Source organism: Myotis lucifugus, unplaced genomic scaffold, assembly GCF_000147115.1.
Source record: "Myotis lucifugus unplaced genomic scaffold, Myoluc2.0 scaffold_225, whole genome shotgun sequence".
Taxonomy (NCBI): domain Eukaryota; kingdom Metazoa; phylum Chordata; class Mammalia; order Chiroptera; family Vespertilionidae; genus Myotis; species Myotis lucifugus.
Window position 1 is genome coordinate 1,985,068 of NW_005871273.1, and position 21,678 is coordinate 2,006,745.

Consider the following 21,678-nt stretch of genomic DNA (forward strand, 5'->3'; position numbering starts at 1 on the left):
TCACTGCTGCTGCTGATGCCCTAACCCTCTGCTGCTGCTGATCGCCCTACTGACTCCCTGCAGCCTGATCACCCTAACTGCTCCTGCTGCCGGCCTGATGGCCCCTAACTGCTCCCCCCGCCGGCCTGATTGCCTTTAACTGCCCTCCCCTGCTGGCCTGATCGCTCCTACATGCCTCTGCCTTGGCCCCTGCCACCGTGGCTTTGTCCGGAAGGCAGGCAGGACAACCGGAAGATGTCCGGTCAACCTGGTCTAATTAGCATATTATCCTTTATTTAAAAATATATATATATTTTATTGATTTTTTACAGAAAGGAAGGGAGAGAGATAGAGAGTCAGAAACATCGATGAGAGAGAAACATCAATCAGCTGCCTCCTGCACATCTCCTACTGGGGATGTGCCCGCAACCCAGGTACATGCCCTTGACCGGAATCGAACCTGGGACCTTCCAGTCTGCAGGCCGACACTCTATCCACTGAGCCAAACCGGTTTCGGCGTAGCATATTATCCTTTTATTAGTATAGATATTTTTATTGATTTCAGAGAGGAAGGCAGATGGAGAGAGAGATAGAAACATCAATGAGAGAGAATCACTCATCAGCCGCCTCCTGCACTCCCCCTCCCTGAGGATTGATCCCGAAACTAGGGCATGTGCCCTGACTGGGAATCGAACCTCGACCTCCTGGTTCATTGGTCGACGCCAGCCGAGCAACAAACTATCTTTTCAATGGCAGCCTCCCCCGACCTATAGGCCTCCACAAAACCACATTTTATCACCGCAGGGCACAGCGGTAAAGGACACCCTGCTTACTGGTGTCCAGGGAACCCATTGCCCTCCTCACCGTGTCCAAGGCAGAGACGTCGCCTCCGCCATGCTCCGCCGAGCTCATGCTGAGGACGGCGCCACGCCTGCCCTCTGCTGCCTGTCAGTCTGCAGTGGCCGGTGACACACACTGTCTCCAACTTGGTCCAGAGGCCCCACCCACCAGAGGCAGCAGCCCAGCTCCCACGGCCCACCTCTGTGCCCCGGGAACACTCACTGTTTCACCATGCGGGGTTCCACAGGGCTCAGGGTGTCATACACCACGACCAGGTCATTGCCTTTGGAGTCACAGGCCGCGACATCAAAGCTTCGGAAGGTGAGGCTCAGCACGGAGTTGGCATCGCCCCGCAGGGTCCACTGGCAGCGGGCGAAGGCTGGGTAGGGGCTGTCGGGAAAGCCGGGCGTGGTGAAGCGAGTCTGTTCCCCCCATCGGGCGTGCAGGGCGAATTTGCATCTGTCTGTGGGAAACAGAGGAGGAGAGGCAGAGCCAGGCAGAGCCGGGCAGAGCCGGGCGGGCCAGCAGCCCAGAACCCCGCAGGGTTACCCCCAGGGCTGGCCTCTCCAAGGCGCTCCAGGTTGCCATGGGCCCAGATGGGACCAGGAAGCAGCATCTCATGGCCTGGGGACAGGCGAAGGGATGTGCTGGCTGTCACCAAGGTGTGACTTGTGGGCACAACTGAATCAAAGGGCGTCTGGCCACACCCCAACCCGCCACTCGGAGGAGGGCGTGGTACTTACTGTCCTGGGCGGTCTGCACTGTTCTGGGGTCAGTGGCTGAAAAACAAGAGGGAGAATCGAGGTTTTACTGGTCTGACCTATTTCCTCGTTCCTGCTTCCTTATTCCCCAGGGGAGGAGCTGTCTTATCTTCCTGTGGACGAGAGGGAGTTCCTGCTGCGGTCCCCTGCTCCGCCCGGGCTGGCCCGCCAATGCCCACCCCCACAGCCCCAAGGCCCGCACTCACGGAAGGCCACCACCGAGGTCAGCAGGAAGGAGCTCAGGGTGCGGGCGCGGGGCGGCAGGCGGATGGCGCGCTCCTCGGCCATGATGCGCTCGGCCTCCTCTACCAGGTGGCTGGGGATGCTGAACTCCGACCAGTAGTAGGCGATGACGCTGCCCTCGCTGCGGGGAGGCCGGAGTCTGAGATGGGGTGGGCTCTGGGTACCCGCTGGGCCCCACCCTCCCCGATGCCCGGTGCAGACCCAAACCCGGAGCGGTTTACGGGGCAGGCCCGGTGCCCTCCTGCCTGGCGCCCTCCGTCAGAGCGACACGGCCCAGACGGGAACTGTCGCAGTCGTGGACAGAACAGGACTTGGTTCCCCAAGCCAGGGCCTCATGGCTGCATCACCCTGCTGGCCACCAGGCACATGTCCCCCTACAACAGCGCACGGATCCCATTCCCAGCACCTCCCCGGCTCCGCCTTCTCCGCAGCACCCACCTGAAGGCAGTCACTGTCGACTCCTTGTAGTAGGGCCGCAGGACGGGGATCTCACTGTACAGTTGCTTCAGCTGCGGAAAAAGAGGAGACTCAGTGAGGCCAGTACCTCTGCCCCCAGCCCAGGCCGCTCCCTCCCTCCTGGGACCTGGTGCCCTTCCATGCCCCACACCAGCCCAGGGGGATACACCAGGGCTCCAGCCCAGGGCGTGGACTCACCGCCTCCTTCACTTTGCTGGCCAGCTCTACAAATTCAGTGGAGTTCGGGTTCTCATAGGCGTCCAGAAAGTTCTCGTTTGTGACCCTCAGGTAGCCATTAAAGACCTTCTGGATCCGCACGTCCCGGTCTGTGCAAGGCCAGGGAAGGAGAAGAGTCAGAGGAAGTGACATCATCCCTGTCCCGTCCCCCAGTGTTCACAAGCTGCCCTCAGCAGCCCTGGAGGAGGGTGTGGGGGGTGACAATAAAGGGCGTGGAAATGGTGGGCCAGGTCCCCGTGGGGTCCACACCCATGCTCAGACCCACGCATGAAAAGCTACAGAACTGCTGACAACCGGGGCAGTGGGTGCCAGGAGGGGCCAGTGGACCTGAGCGCTACGGGCCAGCTCTGACCAATTCCTCACCCACCGCCCACTGCGGGAAAGAGGAAAGGGAAGGCAGAGTCTTAGACCCCCCTCACCCACCCCCTGCACCTCCGTTCTCTCCCTCGTGTCCTTAAGACTCAGGCCCTGGGTCTGTCCCTGAGGGGGGAGATGGGCCATCCCCACATCGCCCTCCTCAGCCCCCCCCCACCCCCCCCCGCCACACACACACACACAGCTTTACTCACACTTGAAGTGCCACACCAGGAAACCAGCCACGAGAGAGACCAGGAGGATCACAAGCACAGCAACCATGGGCACCACCCAGGGCCTGAGGCCTCCTTTCTCCACCTTCTTGGTGTTGTTGACCGGCAGGAACTCCAGGCCTTCCTCAAAGGCATGCATGCTCTGCACAGAGGAAGACACAGCCGCTCAGACACTCTCCCACCCGCCTGCCCCGCCTTGCAAACCCAGTCACTGCAGCTCTCCACGTACATGAATCCGCTCGGACACACGGAGAGGCCCAGGAGTGGGGCCCAGCCCAGGGCCATGACTGGCCACCAGGTGCCTCGGTGCAAGCTTCTAAAGGCAGCCCCTCCTCCAGCCCCCACGGCCCCAGGCCCCACCAATCCCCTGCCCCTGTGGGCAGCACATACTAGTACACTGTACACCCTACCCAGTGGCCTTGCTTCGCCAATGTTTAACCAGTTGGCCGTGCCACCGTGGAACAAGCCACCTTGCTTTCAGGCTTAGGTGTCGGAGGACAGGATTTCAAGGTGAGGTGAGGAGGTCATGACTCTACTGGAATCCACACTCATGCTCAGACCCAAGAACCGGAAAAACAACAAAATGTCCCACGGCCTGGATGGCGTGGCTCGGTGGTTGACCTATGAACCAGGAGGTCACGGTTCAATTCCCATCAGGCCACATGCCCAGGTTGCAGGCTCCATCCCCAGCGTGGGGCGTGCAGGAGGCAGCCAATCAATGATTCTCTCTCATCACTGATGTTTCTATCTCTGTCCCTTCTTCTAAAATCAATAATAAAAGTATATTAAACAACAACAACAACAACAAAAAACACCTTCCCACAAACAGGATGGCAGCTTCCTGGGGTCCTCCCTGTAAAGGGGCATCAGGAAGTGGGGGGCGGGGGGGAGCATGTGTGGATGGGGCAGGTGCGGGGCCAGCATGCCACGACAGGTGAACTTTTCTTTTTTTTTTTTTTAATATATTTTTATTGATTATTTACGGAGAGGAAGGGAGAGGGACAGAGAGTCAGAAACATCGATGAGAGAGAAACATCGATCAGCTGCCTCCTGCACACCCGCCACTGGAGATGTGCCGGCAACCAAGGTACATGCCCTTGACCGGAATCGAACCTGGGACCCTTGAGTCCGCAGGCTGACGCTCCATCCACTGAGCCAAAGCGGCCAGGGCAACAGGTGAACTTTTCTAACACACGATCTTTCAGCCTTCAATCCGTGTGTCATGAAATTGAACAGTTCATAGGCTTAACTACCTCATATCCACGCCAAAAGGAACTGTAATAAAAGCGAGAGCCCACACCCCAAATTCCACAGATGGGCCATTTTTAACCGTGTCCAGATGTGGCTCTTCTGGTGTTAACCCCAGAACTCTAAATAACCTGCTTGAACGGACATTTCTTGGTTTGTCACATTTAAACCTTCTCTATGAAAGATTCTCTCCACTCCTGTCACATTTGCATACTTTTATCTCTAAAGTTTTAGTTTCCTAACTGGTTGTATCTGTCACTTTATGTAACATTGCACACAGAAACACACTCCACAGTTGACCTGACCACGGTAATCATACACAGTACATAAATGTATCAAATCAACACGCTGTACACCTTAAACTTACGCATTATTGTATGTCAATTATACCTCAATAAAAATAAATTTTTATAAAAGATAAGAAACACACCCCAGAGGCAAACTGCTTGCTCTGGAATTTGTCCCCATATTTCTACATTGTATGCCAGTACTACGATCTCTTGATTCATCTATTTAAAATATAATCAACTGACTTTCTTTATGATCATGTGGATTTCAATGTCCTTCCTTCACTCTCACCCAACCTCCCCATAGTGATAGGGCTAAAGTTTTAAAAAAAATACATCCATACTCTGTGTTTTCATTATTAGTCTCTGAAAATATTATTCACTATTGTTTCCTTCCCAGTACAGCTATATTTTGTTTTTCCTGCTGCAAATATTCTTTCACTTGGGTTTCTTTTTAACACACACCCAAGTCTTTCCTTACAATCGAAGAGCTCTGTAATACTCTTCTAATCTTCCACATATAAAGTCTGTCAAATAACCTCTCATTTCATTTTCCTCCTGGGGATCTCCCGCCTACAGCCCTATGTCCTTTCTCATAGCTATTGTCTGGAATCTCCTTCACCATCATCCTGGGAATTCCCTTCTTCTCCCTCTTGTGTTAAAACCTGTTTCCTGAATTCTATGTCTTCATCTCTCTTGGATCATTTCATTTTGGTGGAGCACATACTTCAGTAGCTTCCGGAGAAATGTGAGACTTTGGATATTCCTGGAAGTACCTTAATTCTGCAGTCACATGTGTTGATAGTTTGGCTGGGTATAGAACTACAGGTGTCAAATAATTTTCATTTAGAATTTTGAAGTCTCCATCGTTTTTTAGCTTTTAATTTGGCTTTTGAGACATACGATAATAGTATACATCCATTATTTTTTATTCATGATTTTTCATCTTTTTCTGAAAGCCTAGAGGATGTGCTTTGAATTGTGTGGTTGTTTTTTTTTTTAAATTTCGTGAGCTGAGATCTCCACCTGCCCTTTGAATTTGAGAACTCTTCTCTTTCCGCTTGGAAAACTTTCTTGTATTATTTCTTAGATTATATCCTCCCCTTCATATCCTCTGCTCTACCTTTCTGCAATTTTTATTGTATGTATTGATCTCCTACTTATTCTTTCTCTGCAATTATCCACCTTGTTTCTTAATCCTTCTATTGAGTTTTTCATTTCTCCTTTAAAACTTTAATTTCCAACAGTCCTTTCTTGTTCTCTGAATTTTACTCTTCTTGTTCTCTGAATTTTGGGTGGACAGAATTCTCATCTTTGTATTTCTGTTGAGTGCCTTTTCTCTTTCATGTTGAAGGCTTCCCCCCAATGCCCAAGGATGCTTAGTTGTTCATGAATATTTAGGAATGAGGTCCGAAAGGCTATTTAGAAGCTTTGTGTGAATGGCTTGGCACAAGTGGCTTTTTTACTGGACATTCCCAACAGTTAAGCTATTGCAGATCTTTTCTATGGGGTGCTTTAATTGCTTCAGAGAATTTTTTTTTAAATGTCTTGAATGGAGCAATTTAAACCAAGCCACTAACATTCCAGAACATGTGAGAGAAATCAATTTCTCACCCCTGATGAGGGACTGGTGCTGGGGGGATGGGGTGTTTTTGCTTGGGACAGAAGTGGGGATCTGAGGATTTCTAACAATGTCCTTCCCTTCTCACCTCTGTCTCCTGTGACACCAGAGCACAATTCCAGAGCCTGGCTGAGGATAGTCTCAAAGAAATACGGCTCGATCCCCAGTAGGGGGTGTGTAGGAGGCAGTGGACCAATGATTCTCTCATCATTGATGTTTCTATATCTTGCTCCCTCTCCCTTCCTCTCTGAAATCAACAAAAATATTTTAAAATATATAAAACATTGCTGAGAGAAATTTTAAACGACCAAAATAAATCAAGCAACATCTCATGTTCACGGATTGCAAGAGTCAATATAGTCAAGATGTCTATTCTCAAGTTTGTCTAGAGATCCAATATAATCTTGATCAAATTTCAGCCGGCTTTTTGATGAGCTCTCTGCTCTGAAGTTCATATGGAAATGCAGCAGCCCATGAAAAGAAGAACAAAACTGGAGGACTAAAATCACCTGATAAAGACAATGCATGTTTTTCTTTAAATTTCAAAAATCATCTATTTCATTTCCAAGAATGATGCTTTATTCTTTGATGGTTACTTCATTGGGCAGTCTTTTCTTATTTTATGAATGCACTACCTTCTGGCTCTTTCTGAGGTTACCCACTATATATATGTCGTAATTCTCTTCAGAACTTTGTCTTTCTCTTTCAGGCTGTGGGTTTTCTTTCAATGGCCAATGGTTCTTCGTTGTCTAATCATATTTAAAGATTTAAAAAAAAATAAGGCTTTAGAGCTAGACTCTCTAAACAGACTGTATATATATGTATGTGTTAGAAGAAATGTAAGAAAATAATTGTTTGTTTTTATTTTCAATTTACAGAGTAATTTCACAACTATTTTCTTACTTGAGCCTCGCAACAATCGTGGAATCGCTCATGAGTGGTGCCACCACCCTGTCCTACAGACAAGGCCGGGAGAAATGAGGACTTTGCAGGATCACCGAGCCAGGCGGTCCTGGTCTCTGCCTCCCAGAGTGGTCAGCTTCCAGAACTCAGGAAGCAAGTATTCAGGGAAGAGGGACAGCAAGCCCCATGGACAGGGCACCCCAGGCCTGGCCTGGGAGCAAGGCCATCAGCCGTGGGACAGGCTCAATGGCAGAGCCTTGATGGTCCCTGCAGTGTGACCGCTGGGCTCCACTCAGCCCAGAAATGCTGTTTAATCAGTAATTAGACTGTTTCCTTTTATGACCCTACTCTCTGCTCCATTTTTAGCATGTTAGAGATTACTTTGCCTAATCCAGTGGTTTTATTGATAAGGAAACTGAGGCGGAGAGGGAGTGACCTGTACAAAGTCACAAAGGTAGTGAAGTCAGTAAAGCAGCAAAGCCAGGCCGAGAGCCACGCCCTCCCACGCAGGCGAGTTTCAGGCGTGCTCCGGTGGAGGAGGGGGCGGGGAGCTGCATCCATTCGGCTTGGCTACACACACCATCTCCCTCCACATAACAATCTCTCTGCAGGGCCACGGAGCCAGAACGCATGCCGGTGCCTGCTTTTGCCTCTTCCTGCTCTTTCGTAGAAGTAAACACATTGGCAGGTGTGCATACAAAACCCCGCGCTGTGGACATACAAAAGCCAGATGCTTGCTTACTACAAACAGACAGAAAGGCCAATGGCCACCGGCCAGCCATAGGCCCAGACACCCTGCAGGGCTCAACGCCAGCTCAGACAAGAAGCCAGGAATGACCTCCAGGAGGACAGGTGGGTGTGAAAAGCTGGCGGGGGGGGTACATGAAGAGTGAAGAACCTGGAGGGATGAAGGGGGACAACCCAAGGGGCAGGTTGCAGGGACAGGGTCAGATGATCGCCATTCCCATCCAACTTCTTATCTTATTTATTTATTTATTTATTTATTTATTTATTGCCATCCAACTTATTAGAGGGATAGAGGGGATGGTCCAGAAATCCAGGAGCATGTAGAGCCCTTCAGTATCCTGTTTCCTGTTGCTTTAAGCGACTCATCTCCTCCCCAAGGCCAGTGGTTGTCCTGATAAACTGATGTACAAAAGCTATTTTTGACAGAAGAAAGACCCCTGTCGTCCCTGACTCCCATTAAGTAAGAAAGTCACCAGGGATGAAAGCTCAATACTAAGCAAACAAAACCGTGTCCAAGTCAACCAAACAATCCTCCCACCCCAGAGGGACCGTCTCCCGGCTCCCAAGCACACGCTGGCAGGCCAGCCACCAGCTCCCGACGCTCTGGGGCCCACGCTCCCACTGGCTCTAGGACCAGTGAACCCAGAGCTACCCTTGTCACCGGTCGTCCAGAGTGTGGGCCTCACGAGAGAAAAGCACCTGGTGAGTGCTGACATTAATACAGTGGGGCCTTGACTTACGAGTTTAATTCGTTCCGTGACGGAGCTTGTAACTCAAATTACTCGTATGTCAAATCATAAAGTGAACGAGTGAGACACGTGATGCTGGGCTGATGTTGTGGCGTTCACTGACGTTCGCTGCACCAACTAGCGGTGGGGTATCTGAAGCTGGCTCGTAACCCGAATTTTAGCTCGCAACTCAAAGCAAAAAATCGGCCGAGAGACGGCTCGTATCTCGAAAAACTCGTTAGTAGGGACACTCGTAAGTCAAGGCCCCACTGTAAATGGCATAAATAACACGAACTGCCCGGCCGGCGTGGCTCAGTGGTTGAGCGTGGACCTAGGAGCCAGGAGGTCACGGTTCAATTCTCGGTCAAGGGCACAGGCCTGGGTTGCGGGCTAGATCCCCAGTAGGAGGGGGTGAGCAGGAGGCAGCCGATCAATGATTCTCTCTCATCATTGATGTTCCTCTCTCTCTCCCTCTCCCTTCCTCTCTGAAATCAATAAAAAACAAATTTTAAAAATAACCACAATCTGAAAATCCATGCAAGATTCCCATGTAAGTAGGTGAGGAATAAAGAAATCTTCATGCCAGATGGTTGTGTGTGTTTTTTTTAAAGATCGTTGCTCATTAGGCTAAGGTTGGGTGTGACCTGCTGGGAAGGGGAATGAACCTGAAACCAGAAAAGGTCGCTCAGAGTCCTGGGAGGTTCCGTGAAAGACCATCACACCGCAACTGGTGACCTGCTTTTGCTGCTGGAGACCAAGGTCAAGGGGCAGGGGTGATGTCACTGGCTGGAGACAAAGGTGTGTTGCTCAGACCTGAGACTAGAACAGGGTGGCCGGCTCCACGCGCCACTGCCGATTCTGCCGCTGATTTGTGGCAGGTGCTATTCACGTATGGGCCCGGTGACTCAGTGCACCCGTCGCCAGACGGGGTGGATTTCATTCGGCTCCGTGATGTCATCACTGTCACTATGGTCATTAGAGCCATAAAATATCCCTGAGATTGTTCAAGCAAGAAAGGACCGTCTGAGCATCTGCAATGGTTCTCCAAGAAGAGGAGGCGTTGTGTTCTGCGGCACTTGAAGGCACGTGCCTTCCTCCACAAGGAGAAAGACAAAGCCAGCATAACTCTCACAGCCCCTCCCGGATGCCAGTCCCTGTGAGTTCCTGGCCAGAGTCCCCAGAAACACGGGCCACCTAAGACGACAGCGCAAGAAATGAATTCCAAAAACTAACGCCGCCTTTTGTCTTCCCAGGCAATGCTGAGCACAGTAGGGCCGCAGAGGATTGAGATTTCAAGGTGAAAATGGAGACAGGCCTCTTTTTTAAGTGGCTGATTATCAGGGGACCCTGTCTCCAGGCGGGAGGGGCCGTACTTAGGATGGTTCTCTCTACTTTTTTAAAAATATATTTTTCTTGATTTCAGAGAGGAAGGCAGAAGCAGAGAGAAACAGAAACATCAATGATGAGTGAATCCCTGATCGGCTGCCTCCCGCACACCCCCTACCGGGGATCGAGCCCACAACCCGGGCATGTGTCCTGACCGGGAATCGAACCGTGACCTCCTGGGCAAATATGTCTCTCTACTTATGTCACCACCCACACCTAGGACACCTCGGGCAGCTGTGGTCAGAGAGCAGCAGCCCATGCGCAGGCTCCCGGGAGCAAGACTTCTTTAGCCATTGTAGCCCCGGCCCAGCACAGTGACCAGCACAGAGAGGACACTCGGCCTGTTCATCACAGGATGACCAAAGGGATACAGGAGGAGGGAAAAGAACCAATCAGAAGCCTCCGCCCACTCAGCAGCCCCAACAACTGATCTCAGGAGAAGCCAGAGTCTCAGGATCCCATGGATGGTCCCACCCCAGCGTTTCCCGACCGGCCTGGGCACGCAAAGTAACAATAAAAATGAAGTGAGGCCAGCAACGTGCTTCCAGCATCCACATTCCCAAGCCCCTCTCCACCGAGAGGCTGACACAGCAGCCAGGAGCGGGGCCAGGTCATTCTTAGGAACTTCCAGTCCCAGCAACTCAGCCTTCATTTCCCCGAAGCGGAGGCTGGGCTCGCCCACGTCCGTCCGACCACAGAGAGAGGTGGCAGCCGGTCAGTTTCAGTTTCAGCTGGACGGGGCGGGCCTTTGCTCCCGTGCCTGGGGGCCTCCCACCACAGGCTCTGGGCAGCCCCTGGTCTCCTAGGCGGCCACCGGAGTTCCTCGGAGACACACGCCCAGCCGAGGTGGGGTCAGCTGGAGGTGGACTTCGGAACCTGCTGCCTCTTGTTGCCCAACCCTCTCACACTTGCCCTTTGACCCGTCACTGTCCTCCCACCAGAAGAAGAAGCCCAGAATTACCTGAGATCCGTGGCCCCGAGCCATCCAGGGGAACAGAACGCTGACCCCCAGCTAAGTTCCCAGTGAAGGAAAGGAATCAAACAAAGCTGCACACCTGGTCGGGGCAGGAAGAGAAGTTGCGGGGGCCTGACTCAGCCAACCGGGGCCCTGTGTCAGCAAGAAACCCAGGGCTGGGCCCCTGCCAGCCAGCATGGCTCCCTCCCCAACTCCCTGCACTGCCCGGGCCCGGCCCACAGAGCAGGGTCCTGGGGCCACACACACCTGCAACACGACCCCCAAAGGGGACAGACCATAGACTGGGGAGGACCCCCATGCAAGTCCCTTCCTTCCCTTTTGAGGGATCGGGGTGGGTGGGACCTACATGGGGTGTGGGGCCTGGGAACTTGGAACCATTGGGGCAGATATGCCTCCCTGTGCCTCGGTCTCCTCTCTAAAAAGTGGGTTAATGACCCCTTGCAGCCTTCTAAGTGGAGGTGTTGTAAAAACAAATTACCTGACTCATGCTAATGACAAGGGCCTACCTACCATCTCCCTCCAGTTTTGATTTCTCCACCCACCCACCGTCCATCATCTGCCCAAAGCCAAGCAAGGCCCATTCCTCCCTCCGGTCTTGTGGAGCAGCTGGAATTCAAGTTCAAACATTCAAACAAAACAAACAAACAAAAAAACCCCTTCACAGCACAAGTCTGCCTCACACAGGAAGCCCCTGGGAGCCACAAACCAAGGCCAGCCCATTCTTGCACCCCAAGGGCCTCCTCCTCCTGCTGCTGCTGTCTCCCCTCCCTCTTCTCCTCTCCCCTCTTCCCCCCTGCACAGAGGCGGGGACTGCAGAGGGCGGAAGATGGTGGGGGAGATAAAGCCCTCCTTGCCGTCTTGTCACCCTTTCTCGGCCCTGAGGCCATTTTCCCAGCAAGGCCAGGGAGTCTGCCTGAGCATGAGCACGCTTCAGGTCTCGGTTTACACATCTGATCTAGGGGTGCTGACCGCCCCCACCTCTCACCCTGCTCCCAGCCAGGAGGCCCCCAATCCTGCATGAACCCAGGAGGCTGGGCCCCTCCTGCCCACTCAGAAAGACTCCTCTCACCACCTACCAAACCTGCCTGCCCTTGAGGACACAGCCAAGGCCACACCCCTGTGGGAACCTCTGCGGACCGCCTCAATCCACAGTACGTTCTCCTGGGCCCTCGCCTCCCCTATGACCTGCACCATCCACTTGGCACCCGTGATACCCCACTGCCACGGTGAGCACACCAGGCAGCCCTGGGAGGTCAGGGTGCCCCAGTTCCTACTTGTTCTGCTTCTTTCACCATCCCTTTACCCTTGACCTTGCCAACGTTAGCAACTGATAGGTTGATTGATTGCTTGAAAGACATCTCTCTCCACAGCCAGGTGTAGAGAGCGTACCCAAAGCAAGCTGGGATCATCTCCCAGGTGCCACAGCCCAGGGGACTTTCCGAACCTGTGTCGGGCGCTGGAAGGGGAGAGAATGCTCAGCTCGCATCCTAGTTCTGCTTCCAGCGCCCCCAAATTTGGTCTCTCCGAGTCTCTTCCTCTCCCAGTTAAAAGCTACGCCCAGGACACATCCTCTTTTGTAATTCCATCTAGCTTCCAAGTTCCCCCTCCATCCTCTGCCCCAAAACCCCGCTGCCCCTTTCCTTCCCTTCCCTGGGCTCTTGGGTCCCAGGAGGTCTGTACCACCCATCCTCATTTGCCAGAGGTCCTCTTCCTGGCCCCCGACCTTCCCACCTGCCCAATGCATCACCAGAGAGTGAGAAGAAGCACCCGCCTGCAGCGACAGCCAGGCGGATCCCCCCAGAAACCCAGCAAGAGAAACAGGAAGTAAAGGCAGCGCCGTGTAACTTCTTCTCATTCTTTTTCTTGAGCCCACATTTTGATTTCACAGGCTAGTGCTTTCTGAATTATTGACATTTTTGTTGAGATCATGACAGAACCATGTGCAATTTATAAGAAATAACACCAGGGGTCCCTTGGACACTCTGCCCAGGTTCCCCCAATTCTAACATCTTACGAAACTATATTACACGACCACAACATTAACATAATCCATTGGTCTTAGTCACATTTCCCATTTTGCTCGTGTTCCTTTGTGTGTCAGTATGAAATTCCACACTCTGTTATCACTGATGTCGTTCCTTATATTCACCGGCAAAGTGGAGATTCTGATCCTCCTGCTGCCTGGGTGTGACCATGCCCACCTCCCCCCTGGCCCCTCCCCACTAACCTATCTTCCGGTCCTAAAGCTGTCCTTCCTTCCTTCCTTCCTTCCTTCCTTCCTTCCTTCCTTCCTTCCTTCCTTCCTTCCTTCCTTCCTTCCTTCCTTCCTTTTTTTCTTTTAAATATATTTGTATTGATTTCAGAGAGGAAGGGAGAAGGAGAGAGAGTTAGAAACATCAATGATGAGAGAGAATCATTGATTGGCTGCCTCCTGCATGCCCCCCACTGGGGATCGAGCCCGAAACCCAGGCATGTGCCCTTGGCCGGAATCGAACCTGGGACCCTTCAGTCCACAAGCTGATGCTCTATCCGCTGAGCCAAGCCAGCGAGGGCTAAAGCTGTCCTTTCAAACGTCATAGAAATGAATTATCCAGTATATAAATGTAGGGATTGCTGGCTTTTTTCACGCAGCAAAATTCCCTGGAGCATGACTCAAGTCATTGCATGCATCAGTAGCTTGTTCCTTTTATTGCTGAGTAGTATTCCATGATACGTGTGCTGAACCTTTTTGAACAGCTGTGTTGGTGAACCCAGGATCTGCAGAAGTTAGTGAAGAGCGCCAAGCCCACGTGCCTCCTGGCACTGACTGCATTAAAAAACATCTCTCCCACCTCCTGAGGCTGGAATACACTCTAAGTGGCTGTTTGGGGGAAAAGAACTGAATATGCAAACAGGAAAGGAAGCACCACCACAAGGGAGGGGGCCTGGGGACCCAAGTCCAAGGTTATAACCCAGAACCCTGTGGTGGAGGGAACAGGATAGGAGCCTGGGGAGAACTGCAGACCCATATCCTTGGACTTGGATTCTTAGAGCTGGGACAATTTTTAGCCATCATCCCATCTCCCATCCTCCCACGGCCAGCCTTTCTGGGAGAAATAGCATTTTCATTTGGTGCCAACATTACAAATCCTTCCTCCCCCAGGTGCGATCAGCATCACAATGCCCGGCACGTGAGTGTGGCAATGGGGCCAGCAGCTCAGGCAGCTCAGGCAGCTCCCAAAATACTTCCAGGTCCCCATGCTGAGTCGGCTCCTCCTCTCGCTAAACCCGCTCAACTCAATCATCTAGACATCAAAGTGTTTCCTAAGCCCCTGGCCATCTGGTTCAACCTCACAATTACTAGCTAGCAATATTCCCATGAAGACATGGAGCCCAGCACTCGACAGCATAATCCAAAAGAGGCCTGACCAGCGTGGTCTCCCTGGGAGCCATTCATCAGTTACCCACCTTCTCCTGATCCCGCTGCTGACATTAACATATTCAATTAGTACACACAAAAAATAAAACAATAAATAAGCAAGGATATAGCCACTTGTTGAAGGTTATGCAGCAATCAAAAAGGGGTTTTAAAAGAGTAGGTAAGCCCGGCCAGCATGGCTCAATGGTTGAGCGTCGACCTAGGAACATGGTTGGATTCCCAGTCAGAGCACATGCCTGGGTTGCAGGCTCGATCCCCAGTGTGGGGCATGCAGGAGGCAGCTAATCAGTGATTCTCTCTTCCTTGATGTTTCTATCTCTCTCTCCCTCTCCCTTCCTCTCTGAAATCAATAAAAAAAAAATAAAAATATATTTTTTAAATCTGGAAGAGAGTATTTCAGAGGAATTTCACCTTCTATTTTGTATATTTCTGTATTGCTTGCCTTAAAAAGAAAAACAAACCAAAAAGCCCTTCTTAACTTTTGTAGTAAGGAAAGAAAAAGCAACTTCTTTGAGAAAACATGCATAGGTAATACCAAGTTAGTAAAATGCTTCTCTAGGGTACTTTCCCATTTTAAAATTCTTTCTACTTATCTGAGCCAAATTCTCTTTAAATATGTACTAGTACATATTAACCTTTTAATAACAATTTAAAGTTACAACCAAATAAAAATATGAGGGGATTTACTTTAGATTCTAGGGAAGCCACACACATGCCTGGCTTTTACGGAGCTTGGCGTCAGCTCTACAGTCCGGCTCTCCACCTGCCTTCAGCATCCTGGCTCACAGCACAGCACAGTCACATCACCACAGGGGGAGGGAAGTGGCTTTAGTGTCCGTTGTCAGGGTGATACAGTAAGAGCATGACTTACTCCTAACAGAGATGGACACAATTCTGCTCTTGGCAGCCTACCCTACAGGCTGTCCATGTCTTTCTGACTCATAATTAAGTCATCCAAGGTACGGCCTTTCCCCCCAGGAGGGTGTCATCCATCAACAGAGATGATAAGCAAATGCTCCAAGACCTCATCGGAGTTGCTACTAAATAAGAAATGTCGCAGAACCCAGGAAGGAGTTAGGAGCAGGCCAGTGACTTGGACCCTGTTGGCACAGTCCTTCAATCAGACGCAAGCCTACCGGACCTTACGGTTCTCCGGCCCCCAGTCCTCCACCGTGCCCAGCAGATAGGAGGCTGACACAATGCCTTTCCCAGAACACAAATTGGTGTGTGCCTAGCAACAAACTGGATAAAACATACACATAGGGTAAGAAATGGAAAAAGGCATAAAAATATGTAAGCAACCCGATTTGTTGGCTTGAAGGGGTAAATTATTTTTAATTTTAAAATTTCCATTATGATGTTTATTCATGTGTATAACAGATAAAGGAACATTTTGTTCAAAGCCTTTGTTGAAAGCGCATCCCTGGCCGGACTACTGGTCTACCACATGAGTAACTCATTAAAAGGAGAAACCAGACGAGTGTGGGGTGAGAGGTGTTTAGTGGACTTGTGTTGGCGCCTGGTGCTCACCACAGTGCTTAATGGAGTGTTCCAGGATTCGGCTGGGAAAAGGCATCAATCACCATCATCTTTGAAATACAACTGTATAATGGCGTTGCGGGTAAATCATAGGCTTTGAAGTCTCAAATCTGGGTTTGAATCCTTGTTCTACCTCTGCCTTTGGGCCATTATGCAAATCAAATTCTCTGAGCCTCAGTCTTCTCATCTGTGAACTAGGCATTTTGTCCTCACACAGTTGCTATGAGAATAAACAGGTCATGAATTTAAGTGTGCATATTTAATGAGGCGTAGAATGACTGACACCATATTCTTCTCCTTTTCACCATCATCATCATCACCATCTCAGAGACAAAGGAGCCAAGATTTTGACCAGTCAGACAACCATCATCAAGATTCTAAGGATTCTGTTGCTAAGTCTGGAAAGAACAAGCAACTATGAAACTATGAGATTCTAAGACAGAATTTTTAGTAGGTGACCTGCTTCTAGAAAAGTTCTTAACAAACAAAAAAGGGCAACTATTGGCCACAAGCTCTGAGCAAATCCCAGACACGCTTCTCACCGTTTCTCAACACTGCCAGCCGGATTAGCATTCTCTGAGGAGCCCAGACTCATTCTCATTCCCATGCAAATGCTACTGTCATTTTGCTAAGCCCCAGGCATCTCAGAAACATCCCAAGAAGAGAATTCCAGTCTCTTACCCAAATCAAATCAACTCTTACTAATCCGTCCCTTCCTGAGCCCATTGGGCCGACAGCCCTGTCTTGCACTAGAGCTGTCCAAGCAAAACACAGCAGAGCCAGACGACCCGAGTTCAAATCCCACTCCCACTACGCTTTGGCTCTGGGTCCATTTTCCTCACCTACAAAAGGGTAATAATAATAATACTAAGAGGCATATATGACATAGGCTCAACAGACGCTGGCGATGATTACTAGTCCTCTAAACACCCAGGAGCATGTGCACAGTGTCAGAAGCAACGGCGTCTTGGGGGCTGCATCCCACTCTCCTTCCTCTTCCAAGAAGAGACTTTCTCCCTTAGGAGAGACATGAGCCAACAGCCTGGGCAGAACCACAAGCCAGAAAAGGAAATGACAGCAGAGGAACTCCAAGACCACAGTGGCCAGGGTGGCCACAGGCCACAGCGCACACAGTCTCGCCCCCGGCTACCGGGGAGCAGAGTGAGAGGCCATACATGGACCCTGTGAGGGAAGGAAGCTGTGATGACACGGCGCCTGCTCAGGGCAGACCCACCCTCAGTGCATTCCCACAGGGAGTGGGCAGCTATCAAGGGAGGGCTGCCTTCTCTTATGCCTCAGTGTCCACCTCTCCTAAATGAGGGCCATGAATTCCAGGTCTTCCCCGGACCAAGGTGGACAAAGCCCGGAGAAGGCAGGCTGCTTGGCCATCTGCAGACCTGGGAGGCGAGTCCCCACCTAAAGAACCATCTTAGTGTCCCGCTGACTACCTTCCCTGCCCGCCCCTCACCCTTTGCACACACCTTCCAGCATAGGAGCCTCTGGGAGCCCCAAGAGAGAGAAGGAAGCGTTTAAAAGTTTTGTTTTGTGTGATGGGAGGGGCAGAGGGGAATAAGAATGAGAAAGGGACCAGCAGCCATGGACTTGGCACACGTTTCCATTTTGCAGAGGATCATGTTCACAGTAGCCGCGTAAAGGGAGGGAAATGACAAGTGGAATGGGAGGAGGATCCCGATCGCTGGAATCTGTGCCCCAAGTTCCTCAGAGAGACTCCCTGTGCCCAGCGGGGCAGGCCGGCCCTTCTGCGAGGTCAGAGCCCCCCGGACAACCTGGCTGTGAGCCTCTCCATGTGCATCCATTCTCCTAACACCACATCACCCTACTGTTGGTCTCGACTCATAAATTCAAACGATGATTTAGACACCACGCTGCAGCTCACAGATGGCTTTCATTTTGTAAAGTATCCCTTTTGATCCTTGCAACAACCCTATAACCTATATGCCATCCCCATTTTACAGTCTCAGAAGCTGAGGCTCAGAGATTAGGTAACGTCTCTGAGCAGGAAAAGCCGCGGCACCAGGTCTTGCCTCCATGTTGGTTGCTCCTGCCACCACATCACCGACGGCCTCCGCCCCATTCGTCTACTCTGACTCCCCAAGCCCGGTTAGCTGCCCGTCTTTAGTGCCCACCGGGGTTTCTCCGGAACCTCGTTCTTACCACACAGAATTTAACCCCTGTCCCCCACACTACACTGGGTGCTCCCCGAGGGCAGAGCCTGTGTCCCTGGGTCTTTCCCAGAGCTGGCGCCCCATACCGGGCACAGGCTCCGTCGGTGGGGACCTAACTGACATCTGCCACGTGGATGAGTGAATGTTTGACCAATTAACAAAGAGATGCCTCTCTGAAGAGGCAGAGCTGTACCGCCTCCGTGGTGGGCAAACTGCGGCTCGCGAGCCACATGCGGCTCTTTGGCCCCTTGAGTGTGGCTCTTCCCAAGCCTTAGGAGCACCCTAATTAAGTTAATAACAATGTACCTACCTATATAGTTTAAGTTTAAAAAATTTGGCTCTCAAAAGAAATTTCAATCGTTGTACTGTTGATATTTGGCTCTGTTGACTGATGAGTTTGCCGACCACTGGCCTAGCCAGCCCCCACGTCTGATTCCCAACCCTGGCTTCCCGATGCCTAGGGCACACCGCGTCTTACATGGGGCAGCCCTGAGAAGGAACCCCTGGGTGCCAGAGCGACTTCCCGGCCACCATCACATCTTCAACAGAGGCCAGGACCCTGAGTGAGCAGGCCCCCCAGTTCTTGTTACCGGCGTCGTGCACCTGCTCTCCTGCACCAGGGCTCGCACAATCCCAGACACGGTGTGTGTGCGGAGCACCGCGCGGCCACCTCCCGCTGCCCGGGAACAGGGGGGTGCGGCAGAGGCCGGAGTGGCAGCCTTGGGAAGCACACAGCCAGACGCAAGCACCGCCAAGTAGAACCGTTCCCAGAAGCACAGTGCCCTGTGGGGCTGCATGGCCAACGAGGCTCTGCAGATGCAGAGGACAAACCCAGGGCGGCAGCCGCTCCTCCTGGTCAGGGGGCAAGTGAAGACACAGTCTGCAGACCTGACTGTCCAAACACTGTCCGTGGCCCAGGGACTGGGACTGCTGGTGAGGCAGGGGCGGGGTTGGGGGTTAGAGAGGGCGGGAGGCAGGGATACTTCTTGGGCAGGGATACTGAGAACTTCCTGGGGAAATGGAATGGGCTTTGGGCACAGCAGGCCGCTCCCTGCAGGGCACATCCTGCCTCATCTATTCACCCACACCTCTTACAGGGCGCTCAAGACTGTAAGCTCCTTAAGAGAAGCAACCATGTCCTACTGGCCTTCAGAGCCCTCCCTGCCACGGTGCCCGGCACAGAACGAGGTACAGAGCTGGTTCCATGGAGCTCGGCAGGGAAAAGACAAAGTGATCCATGAGAAGGGAAGCAGCTCGTCGGAAGTGGGAGGAAGAGCGCAGTGGGGCCGAAACCGGTTTGGCTCAGTGGATAGAGCGTCGGCCTGCGGACTGAAAGGTCCCGGGTTCGATTCCGGTCAAGAGCATGTACCTGGGTTGCGGGCACATCCCCAGTGGGAGATGTGCAGGAGGCAGCTGGTCGATGTTTCTCTCTCATCGATGTTTCTAACTCTCTATCTCTCTCTCTCCCTTCCTCTCTGTGGAAAATCAATAAAATATATTTAAAGGAAGTGGGAGGAAGAGCGCAGTGGGGTGGAGAGTGGACGAGCTCCACGGAACATGAGACACTGGGCGGGGGCCAAGGGGAGAAGAAAGCCGGGGCTTGCAGGGGGCAGGAGACGTCTGTCCGTGGTGCCCTTGGAGCTCAGGGCAGAACGTGGAGGTGAGCCGCCCCAGGCCTGGCCCCGTGGGGTGGGGCTGGGGTGCGCATGGTCAGAGATGACTCAGAGGAGGCTCGGGGAAGACCCTGCTCTCCCAGCGCCAGCAGGAGAGAGTCCCAGAAAGGGAAGTCACCGAGAAAAACCCGCCCTGAAATAACAAACACCCATCGCAGGCTCACACCGAGGCGGCAGAGCCTCGGTAGGCAATTACCCAGGGTTCATAAACACGGCAATTACAGGAAGGAAAACAGGTACCCATCCGGGCGAAGTGCCTCCAGCGGGCAGAGAGAGGCCAGCAGCCCAGGCCCCGCAGGCTGGCCGCCCAGGCCCACGCTTGCTCGGTCAAGGAGGGGCAGCGAAAAGGGGAAGAAACAAGTTCTGTTGGTGGTTCTCGGCTTCTGCAGGCTGCCTAAGCCAGGATGCCGCCGGAGCAAAGGAAGTGGTTTTAGGAGCTCCACCATCGGACCTGGCGTGGGGCAATGCCACAGCGCGGGCCACAGGACGCCTGGGCCAGGAGCACGGGACAGCGAGAGCAGGGGCTCCGGGCCGCCTGGCTTTTGCAGCTGGCCCTCACCTGGCCTCCAGGAAACCTGGGACCCCGCTGGGCAGAGGTGGGGACCTGGCTGCGGGTCCTGCTGAGCACCGCCACCGAGGTGTGCCCTTCAAGGCAACTAGCAGCCCATCCCAACGTCACGTCTGAGATCTCTCAGGTCTCCCACTGTTCTTCCTGCCAAACAAGGGCTCCCAGCTTCCCTGTCACCTAAAGGCTCAAGACAAGTACCCACATCCTTTCCCATAGAGTCACCTTCCCCAAAAGCTCCGTCCTCCCCTGGAGACGCCCAGACAAGTCCGGCCGTGGAGTCCTTAGCTCCAGGCTCACGGCAGCCAAGGGTCTAGTCTCCCGGGTGCCCGGATGCCCTCTGCAAAGGGCCCCCAATGCCCCTGGCCAGTAAGGAAAAAACAAATTCCTGCGGAGGCCAAACGAGGCTACGACCCCCAAGCCCCCCGTAGACCTCCCTTCTCCCCGCCACACCACCCGCTCCAAGCCTGCGCCCCCGGCTCCTCTGGGGGTTGCTCTGATAGCGCGGAGCCCCCGGAGGGACCGAGTGGGTCCCTTTTTTTCCCTTGGAGAGTCCGCATCTCCAAACACCTGCGCCTTCCCGCCTCCCCCGTGGCTGGCGCGCAGCAGAACAGGTACCAAAGGTCCTGTGGCCAGGCACCCGCCGAACAGGAAATTCCACCTGTCGGGCCAGCTCCCGGGCCACAGAGGGCAGTGGAGCGGTCCCCGGGCCGAGACAAAGCGCGGCAGGTGCGGGCCGTCCAGCTGCCGCCGCACCCGTGCTCCCCGCCCGGACGGCGCCTGCAAAGCCCGCGGCCCTCGCCCCGGCCCGAGGGGTCCCGGCTCCCCGCCGCCCGCGCCCGCGCCCACCTCCGGCCGCGAGCTGTACTTGAGTCCGGCGCCGAGGTCCTTGGAGCCCCCTCCGCCCTTGCGACCCCGATCGCTCTTCATGGTCCCGGTGGCGGCTCGCGGGTCTCAGAGGCGTGGTCCCCGCGGGCGGCTGGCTCCCATCGCCGCCGGGTCCGGTGGGTCGCGGGGCGCGCGGCGCACGAGGCGAGGGGTGGCGGGCGCAGGCGGCGGGGATCCGGTCGCAGGCCAGCAGCGGTGTGCGGGGCGGTCTGGCCCGGCTCTTCCTGTCCCGCGCAGGTAGTTTCAGGGTGTGGCCTCCCGGGCCAACCCGCCCTCCGCCGCTCTCGCGGGCACCTTTCCGGGACCGGCCTCCCTTCCGGAAAGGGGAAAATCAGGCCACCCGGCCCGGGGGGAACGGGGACGGGAAAATGCGGCGGCTTCCGGGGGGGGGGCCCATGAGCACTGATTGG

The 21,678-nt window shown here is 53.3% G+C and overlaps 1 protein-coding gene across 1 annotated transcript in view; it reads right to left on the bottom strand.

The window, feature by feature from the left end:
- ST14 (suppression of tumorigenicity 14) overlaps positions 1-21,476 on the bottom strand; it is a 36,637-nt gene extending 15,161 nt beyond the window's left edge. Inside the window, 7 exon segments of the mRNA XM_006098241.3 lie at positions 1,042-1,282; positions 1,563-1,598; positions 1,787-1,944; positions 2,262-2,332; positions 2,478-2,605; positions 3,086-3,245; positions 21,230-21,476. Coding sequence (XP_006098303.1) covers positions 1,042-1,282; positions 1,563-1,598; positions 1,787-1,944; positions 2,262-2,332; positions 2,478-2,605; positions 3,086-3,245; positions 21,230-21,310 — 875 coding nt within the window. The 5' untranslated portion in view covers positions 21,311-21,476.
- Positions 21,477-21,678: the final 202 nt, after the last annotated feature.